This window comes from Kickxella alabastrina (genome assembly GCF_025024165.1).
Source record: "Kickxella alabastrina strain RSA 675 chromosome Unknown BX661scaffold_65, whole genome shotgun sequence".
NCBI classification, from domain to species: domain Eukaryota; kingdom Fungi; phylum Kickxellomycota; class Kickxellomycetes; order Kickxellales; family Kickxellaceae; genus Kickxella; species Kickxella alabastrina.
The window spans coordinates 2,052-14,337 of NW_026251536.1; the positions used below are offsets into that span (position 1 = coordinate 2,052).

At 39.8% G+C, this 12,286-nt stretch overlaps 1 protein-coding gene across 1 annotated transcript; it reads left to right on the plus strand.

The window, feature by feature from the left end:
- The first annotated feature begins 2,314 nt into the window (after positions 1–2,314).
- On the plus strand, positions 2,315–2,783 carry BX661DRAFT_190336 (uncharacterized protein). Its single transcript, XM_051537640.1, has one exon. It carries the CDS (start codon positions 2,402–2,404, stop codon positions 2,630–2,632), a length of 231 nt encoding a protein of 76 aa, XP_051388508.1. The 5' UTR covers positions 2,315–2,401; the 3' UTR covers positions 2,633–2,783.
- Positions 2,784–12,286: the final 9,503 nt, after the last annotated feature.

A 12,286-nucleotide genomic window follows, 5' to 3' on the forward strand; every position in this document is an offset into this window, starting at 1 on the left:
AGGTATTGTGAGTCGGCAAATTACACGGGCTGTCGAGGTTTGTTTTTCGCAGGCTTTGAGTTAAACTGAGTATATTGTTAGCAGCTAGTTTTAAAGCATTGTAGTCGACTTTCCCTGTAATACTCAATGCCTATCTGGTCTATTAGACACTAAGGTCCCTTCAGGAATACTTTAAATTGTCCTTGCCGCATGTGCGTCTTGCTAGTTTTAAAGCTTCATGATATCAAATAATATATTGCCGCCTGTTTAGTGGACCTTTGTAAGTGGGGGTAGCTACTTCCATTAGTTTTGTTGTATGCTCTAGAGCGTTTCACATATTGACCCACACTCAGGCTTAATAGCGGGCATCCAAACTATTATTTGCGCACTTTGAAAAAACCCTGTTTAATGTCTTATCCAACGCCTGTCTTGGTGTTTCTGCGGCCTTGACTTGTTTTTACTTTGTGTTTGAATAAAACTTGAACAAACCTGGCGCTCTAGTCTTGCTTCTGCTGCTCAAAAAAACCCCTATGTCACCGAGCAAAGTCCACTGCTGCTAAAATGTATTGTATGTATTATTTACTTTTACTATGTATGTAATAAAACTTATTCGTACTAACTAATTTTATTAAAAATCCACTATAAGGGAGCTTCAAGAGCTCCGCTTATCTATTCGAAACTATCGCCCGTGAAAATAGAAATCGCGATCATAAACAATTACAATTTCAAACAATCGCAATATCCCAATTGCGATTGTCACGTGATATTGCAATAATTGATGTCAATGTGCCTGTCTGCCTCTTGTTTTTTTTGGCGATGCTTCTCAACCCGCCTTTTGCGGTACATGCGGCCTCATACTTTTCAATTTTAAAGTAGTGTTGTGCTAGCAAAAAACGCATTGTTGCTGGTCAATTAATAATAATTTTAATACTCAAGAAATAAATAGATAAAAAAGTATGGAAGAGAAAAAAGGCTGTTTTGCTCATATGCGCTGCTTAATCGCTACTTTATTCGCGGGTTTTACGCAACGGGCCAGCTGCTCCAGTGTTTAAATAATTAGCTTGTTTATTTTAACTAGCCGCTGTGGGTGTTTTGTTTGTATGTAACCGGTGTTTTAGACTTTGGGCTTTTTAGATCGCTAATGTACTTTTAGGCCATTTTACAGCGTATATATGCTGAATAGGCGCACTGAGTTTCAATAGAACGCCTGCACCGTTGCAGCTTGTCTTGAATGGGCAAATAAATTACGCAAAAAACATGTTTCCGTCTTTGTGCCCCTACCACATAATATATATTTTTCTTGATTAATACTCTCACCAGCTTATTTTTCAGTCACAAAATACTTTAACCCTAATAAAGTACACACGGCCGTTTTTCTTTGTTTTTTTGCCAACGGCTTCCACATTATGCTTGAACAATAAAATTAATCTTTAAAAAAATAAAAGTATTGAAAAAGTGGAAAAAGTGAAAATGAAAATTCATGACAACTAAAGAAACAAAAACATCTGCAAAAAGTTTAAAAATAGGGCAGTGGCTTTTCTTCAAACAGCGGCCATTTTGACAAAAGTGCATACTTATTTATTGTTGCTTATTAACTATCCTGCCAAATTTGTTGTCGAAAAGAGAGACCAAAAAAGCAGATAAACACGACAAACGCGACATAAAAATACAAGAAAGCAGGCGCTTGAAACTGGTATTCTTTTTTTCCTCACCTATTTTTAAGTTAATGAAATCAAAAATCAAAAATGCTGTTTGCCACTTCTCTTATTCTGTATCCTCCGCTGACACTCTCACATTCCTTGTATCCAACGGAAACTGCACCAACGTCATACACTGAGCTGCCGTTCTACGGCAACATAAACATTCCCTAGATGGATTTGATTAAGCCAGTTTTGCTGGTAGTTGGGTTTGTGGTGCTGTCTTTTTGCTTACCTTTATAGTTTGACCAGGGCGCCCAGGGCTATTCCTATTACCACCGTGCCTGGTAATATTTTTGCTGTTGCTGAGCCCAATGCTCTTAATTTAGCTACTGTGCACAATGCAACCGATTCTGCTGCCACATTTGCTTTGCAGCTTGTTGTTGTGGTGCCCAACACACATTTCAAGCCACTATCTTCCCTTTTCAAGAATCAAGATCGCCATCATGGCCACTATACACATTTCTGTTATTGCTGGCTGACATCAAGGAACACCATGATGTTTACAGCGCTGCCCACACAGCGCTGCCCCCTTTTTTAGTTAAGTAATTTTTAAGACTTGAATATATCGATTTAGACCCACATTTTTATAGAGCACGACAGTTGTGGTCAGACAACATGTTTATTTGGCACCGCTTGTTCTTTCCAAGGAGCGCATTCACTGGCCGCTGCTTGTTGCCCTACGCTTTGGGTTAATTGTGTTTGCTGGCTAACAGCATTATTACATGCTTGCCTTCATGTTACTTGATGCTGCTGGCCAACGCGGGTATCTAGTGCCACCTGAGGCAGCTCATATATTTAAGCTGTCTAATGAGACGCCCATAGATCTTCCCACAGAGTCGCCTACTGAACCACCTGCCGAACTGCCTACTGAGAAACCTACTTGGCTGCCAACTGGGTTGCCCTTTGCGTTTGACAGATGGCCCAGTTTTACTGCATCACTTATTTTTGGATAACAGCTCATTGTATACAGTTTGCTGATCAGTGTTAAGCATCGGGTTGTTGCCACCACGCTTGCCAGCAACCCTTGACATGGATTTGCTAACTTTATTCAAGGTCGTCGCACAATCACTGTTAACGAGTGTATTTCATAAGTATACTAAGTTTATATTTCTAAAAGCCTGGAAAAGAGAAGAGCGAGAACTAATAAATGTTGTTGTTTTGCCCTTTTTATGGCTGTGAGTCTTTCTACTCACAAAGAAAAGGGCAACTGATGGGCATTGCCTATAAAGGAAATTTGTGCCCAACAATAACTATGCATGAGAATGCCTCAAATATTGTCCAGGGAGAGATGAATCCCACAATTGACTTTTGAACTTGATGCTGCCATTAGCACCAAGATTTATTGATACATTTTTTGTCAAATGTAATCCTATGGATGTTTTTCGCCTGCTCTCATGTTTTTATTGTTGAATTCACCCTTGCCTCAATGTCTCTAGAGGCACTGAATGCTTCATCCTACCCACTGCTGATAAATGTCGTCTGTCTCACTCGTCCGCTATCCCTGATGTGGCCGGAAAGGTGCTCTATCAGAAGAAAGCTTTCCTGATTTTGTCTCCAAACCTGACACCAGTGACAGACTCCATAGCCTGTTGGGGACAACTGCCATTAAGTAGTCTTGTATGTGTTTGATCCATGAGTCAGCGCCAATGAGACATTTGAGACTAAAGGTGTTTTTTGCTTTAGACAGGGTCATTTGACCAAGCAGAGTTTCGTGTGATAGCACACATCTAGCAGACACATGTAGCTTTGAAAATTGGTTGGAGTGCACTTGTTCAGTTGTTTTTTGCAGCTTAGCTTATTTGTCACAATATTCTCTTAATAAAATTTTATTTTTTACTTTTGAACAATTTTAATTAAATATCGAATTTTATTATGCTGAAATTATTTTAAACGAAAAGAAAAATGAGTAAAAGCAAAAAATAGAAAAATATACTCTACCTTAATGTAAAAAGAACCAATTTTTTATAATTGTTTGTGGGCACACATGTTTGAGAAAGCTTAAACTATTAAAAATATGGCTGTACACAAAGCGTTTGAACTGGTGTGCTTCCAGCGGCAGTGAAAATCCGATGTGCCAATGAATTGGGTTGATGTGCGCGCATGCTTGGCTAAATGGTCTGCTTTTCCGTTACCTAGGACACAGCTATGGCCTATCACCCAAAATATCAGCATGCCCGCCATGCAGCACTAACAGCATGGGCATGCATAGGTGGATAGGTGCAGTATGTCAGACTTGTTGTTTTTGTGTTGTACGTCATGCTGGTCCAAGAGCTCCTGTACCAGCATTATCTCTGCGTGCAAACTAATAAAAAGATGACATTATTGTCCCAGAACACTATGGCAACCATTGTATTAAGTGCCAGAAGCTCTGCAGTAATCAACAAGAGTGAGTTTTTTTGGTCTTTCTTGCGGGTAAGCCAACCTGTGATACAATAAAATGTGTGGTGCCCAACACAAATTTCAAGCCACTATCTTTTCTTTTCAAGAATCGAGATCGCCCTCATGGCCACTATACACATTTCTGTTATTGCTGTAAACATCAAGGAACACCATGATGTTTACAGCACTGCCCCCTTTTTCAGTTCCTTAAGTAATTTTTTATGCTTGAATATATTAATTTAGACCCAAATTTTTATAGAGCACAACAAAAAGTACTGTTGAGTAGTTCAATGGTGATTGATTCATCAACTAATCACCAGTTAATTCCTTGGATATGCGGGAATTCATACGCACATATAAATATTAATAAATATAAACAGTGGAGGCTGTTCATCATTTAGCTTGCTTTTAGTTGCTTCTTAATGAATACTTTTTATTGTAACAATTGGGCACTGTTTATGTTGCTTGTTCTGTCTCATACAGGCCAGACCAATGTGAATAGTGGATTATAACCTGACTATTTGTTTGCTACAAATGTGACAATTCAACACACATATTGCAAATTTTCTGGACAGTGGCTTAATCCAGCTGAAAACTGCTCGAAATTGTGTTTTTTTATAGAACCACTCACAAATTGTTAATTGTCATGGGGTTTTGTCTAGTTTTGGGTTACAGGCAAAGTGGCTTAGTCCAAAGTATGGCTATTCGTGATTTCTTACATTGAAGACTCGAGGCTTTTTTTCTAAGGCAAATGGGAGCGTTAGTCATGCCACGATGGTCGGCTTTAATTTTTCCTGATGCCTAGCTATTTTTGGACTGGAAAGTGAAAATGCCATCTCTGTGATTTTATTTTGCTGTGGGTCCGCTTTAGGCCCTGTGCATTGGGTGTCGACAAAAAAGCATTGTATTGACTTTTTGGATTGACGCACGTCATTGCATGTTTTTGCACGTCCAAAAAAGCTTAAAAATGATGGCTGGCCATGTTGCTCTCAAACATCGCGAGCGTGCTTTTTTTGTCATCAATGTTTGGTATTTTTTGTGGCTTTGTTGAGTGGGTGAGGGCTGCAGAAGCACGTTTCTGTTTTCATTACGCCATAGCTTTGTTCATTTTTTGTTTAGATTTGTTTTTGGTCATGTCTGGATGCATAAACACATTTCCGAGCTTCCGCCAGCTTTAATCCAAGGGCGCATCCGTGCATTATTTTTATTGCTTGCCCTAGTTCAGCCGGGGGCATTATAAACGCAATCCCTTGGCACTGTCAAATAAAAACAAAGGACAAGGGGCAATGGACATTGTCGGATCACAGTCGCAAAATTGCCTTTTTCATTGTCCTCCTTATTCGAAAGAAGCATAAAAAGAGAGAGAAAAGCGCCATCAGTTTTTCTTCCCCGGCATGCGTAAATGAACAATTGCCAAAAAGGCAATGCCTCGCAAGCCTGCAGCGTTTTTCTGTTGCGCATATTGGTTGCTTGTTTGGGCCAGCGCTGTGCCTTGCGCTTAATGGCATAATAACAAACGCAAACGCAGTCATAAAATATTCAGATATATGCGATCGCTTTATTAATTTCGCCAAAAAGACGCCCATCATCGCTCGGTCATTATTTAATATGAAATCTGCCAATCATTTTTATATATGCCAAGGGCAATCCATATCGAATTTGGCAATATGACAGCATTTAATGGTGTCTAAATACTTCGACACCTTGCCTGCCCACTGCATGCCGCAATCGAGCTAAGTGAAAAGCCAAGGTAAATCCCAGCCTGCAGGATTTCCAGGCCTCGTAATTTTATACACTTTACAGGGCATGTCGATGCGCAGTTACACCGTGTGTTGGTGTTAGGAATATAAAAGAACATTAAAACGCACCTGCATTCTCGCTAGAGGTGTTGGGCGTCAAACCACTGCGAGAGGCAGCAGACCATTTGCATTTTGGGAACATGCAATACCATAAATAATCATACGACTTTTGTCTTAGATGCCGCTGACTTTACAAGCCATCGCAGCTCTAACTTTTCTGTTGGCACTCTGGACTGGGTAGAGTGCTGGCGACTTGTATTTTTAGCCTGATGGGGCGGTATACTCGTGCCAGATGGCGCTTTTTTGTTTGTTCGGATGATAGTAATTTATGCGCAAAAAAGCGCCGTACAGAATCTGTTTTACAATCCCTGTTAGAAACCAGAGGGTTTTCTACCACCCCCCTCCCCTGATAATGTAATTATCCCCCATCCTCAAAAATGTTCACGTCACTGCCAACGCACCATGGGGGTGAAGCCCTATTCTGCATATATTTTATTGTTGGATTATTTACTTAACACATCTAAGCAATGCATGCCTCTGCATGCTGGTGTTGTAATGTAGGCTTTTTGGGCTTTGCCTGCATGCGTTTTATGCAGTCTCACTGTCTGCTCCTATACCAGTTACCCGTACTCTGGAAAGCATAGCGCTGCTTAAAGGATAGCAAAGAGCATTACAACCTTTTCTTAAGAAATACTGACTGGCCCAGCTTGCGCTTTTATTACTTTAGAGATGCACTCATATTTTTGTCGGAATATTTATGAAAGGTTGCGCTTTCCTTTTGGCAGCCATTAAACTTTCGTTCGCACAGCGACGCCGCAGCTTTGAGCAGCTTATAAATATCCACTGCTGATATCACTTTATTGTGTGGGCCAGTGGATTCTGACTCAAGGGATAGAATGCCAAATGGGCCATATTTTGGATTGCATATTCGGATACCACTGTGTCGATGCAAAAAATGTCAGTTTTTCATTGATTGTTTTTTCTGCTTTTTTTAGCATGAAAAATACCCAAAAACATGTGTAAAAAGCACATAGAAGGCCTTTTTGCCCGGAATCTTTACAAAAAAATTTTACACTATGTCTTGATAAAATTGCAGTCTTTAAAAATTGTATTTAATTTGTAGAAAAAGTGGCAATAAAGAAAATATGGAAATTTTCGGCAATTTGGTAAAAACAAGCCAAAAATCCCAATCACGCGCAATAGAACAATGGTCAACTCGGGTTGAATTTGAAAAATGCATAGGTTTGATTACATTTTAAAATATGAAAAGCCGCCAGGAAACAAATGTATCCATATTAAAATAAAGCCGAAAACAAAAAAGCAGAGAGGATGAATATAACGGCAAAAGCAGCAAGGACAGCGAGAACTAAGCGAACTGAGAACATTTAAAATGCGACAAACTGACGCCTGCTCATGATTCAATTCTTTTTTTTCTCTCAACTATCTTTCGTATTATTATAAATTATTCAAAATGCTTACTATTACTTTTCCTCTCCCGCCTCCCCCACCAACGGCATCCACCAAGCTGCCCTCATTTGAGATTTGTAACGTCAACTGGGAGGAGCTGGCTATACCAATTATCCTCATTTCTGTATTTGTGTTTACTTTTATTGTTATTTACCTTTATCTTTTGGCCGCAGCACCAAAGGCCAATGCCATTTCCACTATGCCTGGTGGTATTTTTGCCGCCACCGCCGATGACACTGATAATGGCGTCGACGCTAATTCTCCTGATGATGCTGATTATTCTGCCCCCACAGATGATGCCGATTATGCCGCCGCCGCTAATGCAATTCCGACTGCCAGACGCAGCTATAGATCCCATCTCGCGGAAATAGCAGGATTGGACCCATCAGATTGTGAAGGATACAATACTGAGCTCACTGATGAGTCTGATAACGAGCTCGATGCCCTTTTTGCTTTCTATGCTGCTGAAGATGCCAAGCGGAATGCTGAAAATGCCAGCTATTATGCTGAGCAAGCCATGGAACTGGATGATATTATCGCCAGTTTGTAATTCAGCCATTATTGGTTCAAGAATAGGTAATGCTACAGTTGACTTTTGAGCTTGATGCTGCTAAAGCCAAGGTTCTTTGTTATATATTGTTTGCTACAAGTAATGCTGTGCATGTTTCTCTGCTTGTTTTTATATCACTGTTTATTGTTCAATTCGCCTTTCCTTTAATGTATTTAGAGGCGCTGACTGCCTCATCCTACCCACTACTGATAAATGCCGTCTGCTCCACTCGCTCGCTGTCCCTGAAGTGGCCGGTGAGGAGCTCTATCAGAAGAAAACTTTCCTGATCTTGTCTCCGAACCCGACACCAGTGACAGACTCCATAGCCTGTTGGGAGTGACCGCCATTTAGTAGTCTTGTATGTGTTTGATGCAAGAGTCAGCGCCAATGAGACATTTGAGACTAAAGGTGTTTTTTGCTTTAGACAGGGTCATTTGACCAAGCAGAGTTTCGTGTGATAGCACACATCTAGCAGACACATGTAGCTTTGAAAATTGGTTGGAGTGCACTTGTTCAGTTGTTTTTTGCAGCTTAGCTTATTTGTCACAATATTCTCTTAATAAAATTTTATTTTTTACTTTTGAACAATTTTAATTAAATATCGAATTTTATTATGCTGAAATTATTTTAAACGAAAAGAAAAACGGGTAAAAGCAAAAAATAGAAAAATATACTCTACCTTAATGTAAAAAGGACCAATTTTTTATAATTGTTTGTGGGCACACATGTTTGAGAAAGCTTAAACTATTAAAAATATGGCTGTACACAAAGCGTTTGAACCGGTGTGCTTCCAGCGGCAGTGAAAATCCGATGTGCCAATGAATTGGGTTGATGTGCGCGCATGCTTGGCTAAATGGTCTGCTTTTCCGTTACCTAGGACACAGCTATGGCCTATCACCCAAAATATCAGCATGCCCGCCATGCAGCACTAACAGCATGGGCATGCATAGGTGGATAGGTGCAGTATGTCAGACTTGTTGTTTTTGTGTTGTACGTCATGCTGGTCCAAGAGCTCCTGTACCAGCATTATCTCTGCGTGCAAACTAATAAAAAGATGACATTATTGTCCCAGAACACTATGGCAACCATTGTATTAAGCGTCAGAAGCTCTGCAGTAATCAACAGGAGTGATTTTTGGTGGTTCTTCCCTATATAACAGCCTATGGTTCTTCTTTATTACTCATGGCTAAGGAGACAATATTTGCAAAGAACATTGCCAGCTAGTCAAAAATGTTGATTTACGAGCCGCTCAAGTGCACTGATGTTTAACGCATGGCACGTATATTTGTGCTTTTCTAACCAAAACACATATTGCAGCTTTTGCTACCTAATCACTAGCGTCTTTGCCCTACCTGTGATAAAGTTGGGGCGTGTCAATTGGGTCATTATAGCAATATTTGTCTGTTATTTGTAGGCGCTGTAGCATGTGTTTGTAATCTAGCAGCCTACTACTACAATGCACTTGCAATTTGCCATTTACTGCAGTCCTTTTCTAAAGTGCATCGAATTGATCAGTGTCAAATGTTTTTCTGTCAGCTATTCTGGGGTTTATTGTCCAAACCTGTTGGCAATGCACTGCGACCATTCCGTTATACCAATATAGATTCTATATAATGCTGCCACAATGACTGAGCTCAAATGGGTCGGCGAGGTGTGTCAACGGGTGTCTAAAATGCTTGACACATACATTTTTCTAATACATTATCTGGCGGTGTGGCAAAATGTCAAGGTGCTATAAACGTCTGTGTAGCTGAATGATTGGAGTATTGTGCCCACTGCATGGCGATGGGGAATTCCAGCAATGTGAAGGTATCGGAACATGCCTCATGCCCGTCTTACTTGAAAGTGCCCCGATTGAGACATTGAAAAGTATATATTTATAACCATATAATCCTTAATAACAGCAAGCAAAAAAGCAAAAAATATAGGGAACCCCCGAATGCTTACATAGACGTATATTACCTTCTCTGTCTTAAAGCCAAATCATATGATTTTGAGTAGTGGGAGCAAGCGTTTTAGACAAAACTCCCTACATATGCACCGTCCGTTATAAGTTTTTAACACTGTCTCTGCCCTGCGCTTAACACACTGCCGCGGTAAACTTTGAGGTACGCACAGTCAAAATAGAAAGAGAGTGTGAGTCTGTGTGTGGATGTGTGCTTTGGTAACCGCTCTATGCGCCTTTATGCTCCCGTCTGGTGATATATGCTGCTGTATAGGAATAAGAATAAGAATAAGAATAAGAATATTTATTTGAACAAGAAAGAATAGCGGTGAAACAAATAATTAGATTAGCTTGCAAGTGCAAGCGCAAGCGCAAATGCTTTTCATTCACAGCCTTTTATTGTCTGGGTCTGGGCAATCAAAGCAATCCGAGTTTATTTTTCCGTTTTCACAACGGCCATTATAACGATTGAACTGTATTATATGATTTTCACAACTACGCTGCTTGAATGACGAGATTTAAGTGTGGATCTTTTGTTTACGATAGTTTGTAGCTCTCTTTTAAATCAACTCTATCTATACAAGGCTTTATTGGAATGATAATAATTTTAATAATAATTTAATTATCTGAGATTAATTAAATTAATCAGCTGATCCGTTGAATAATAATGTATGCTTGTATAACCCTCCATTTCGTAAAGCTCCATGAAAGCGTTCTCTTATTTTATCCATACTATTGCGTTTTTTATATTAACTATTTATTATTCACTACTTACTATAATGTATTATGACTTTTTCAACTAGCGCTGTCTGTGTATATGTGGTACCCATACATCATTTTTAATGTACATTTTTGGTATTTGTGATGAAGACCATGCTTCAGTCGTGTGTATCGACTGAAACAGTGTTTTCTACATTATTTTTTAAAAAACTTTTCATTTTACACCACTATGAATGAAAATACTATTTTATTGTATCAATATACTTTGTATTAAAACTATTTTTCAGATTCGCTAGGGAAGCCTCCTATTGAGTCCTCCCTAATTGCCCTTTTATAGGCAATTTAAAACCCTCTTGAATACTACAGTATAAATTCCCATTCAGCATTAATGCAGTAGTTTGTGGCCTCTTGGCTTAAATGAGCTTGTGTGATGATCTGTTTTGGTATTACAATGGTGGTGACTATCGTGTGTGAGGTATTTGTCAACTGTTCAGGGGCCAGAGGCAGCGGTGGTACTGTTGCTGTTGTTACTGCTAATGCTGTGTCTGGCGTTGGTACCATTGATGTGATACAAAAAAATATGGCTTGTCTCGGGTGATTGATTCATTAATCAATCACTAGTTAATTCCCTACTTGGATATGCGGGAATTCATATGCACATATAAATACTAATGACTATGAACAATGGAGGCTGTTCATCCCTTAGCTTTCTTTTAGTTCATCTTAATAAAAAATTGTATTCTAACAATTGACATTGTCTCTTTCTGGTGCCTTTTCTGGTTCTGCTGCCAATGTCTCTGCAGGAATAATTACCTCCTTGGTTTGCACTGTCATGATATGCTTTATATGCACCTTGCTCATCTGGTCGATGGCAAAGCCTGTTTGGTATGCAAGGCTTTGTAATATCTCCACAAAGAGGCAATATTTTTTCCCACTGGTTCTCATCCACATTGCAGTGACCAGAGCTCAGGCTGTAGGTGGGCTGCATTGGCAGCCTTGTCTGCTTTTTTGTTATGCTCTATACCCATGTGTCTTTATACTCATTTTATCTTGAGCGGCTTCTCGAAGGTCTAAAGCTAAGTCAGCACTAGTTGGTCGAGATACTATTGGTTAGAGCTGGAGACCAGTTTTCCAATGTGCCATTTGTCTGCGAGCAACTGAGCAATCCTGATGGCAGCTTGGGAGTTGCAGTAGGCCCTGACTTTCCTTGCCAATGGCATTAGGCCAGTCACAATTTGTTATGTTAAAACTATATATTTAAACTAAAAGAAAGCTAAAGGATGAACAGCGTCCACTGTTCATATTCATTAGTATTTATATGTGCATATGAATTCCCGCATGTCCAAGTATGGAATTAACTGGCGATTGATTCATTAATCAATCGTCAGAGACAAGCCGCAATTTCTTGTATCACACAATTACTAGCGCAATAGGCTTGCCTATTATAGATAACATGTTTTCCATCCTGCAGTTCTCTTGCCATGATAAACTCCTGTAACTGTCCCTTACTGTTAATGCATGTCACTATGTTGATAAAGGTTGTGCTTGGTTCATCCTTTTTAATTAGTGAGCCGTCCATGTAGACGCTAATGTCGCTATATTGGTCCACTGTAGAGGCTAGCTCCTCTGTCCAGAGGTGTGTGCACAGGTTTTCCAGGCAGAATGGTCACATTTGAGCTGTCAGCATATTTCCCATCACCCACCAGCTGGTGCCATGCACTTGTGGTAAAAGACCACTGTGTATTTC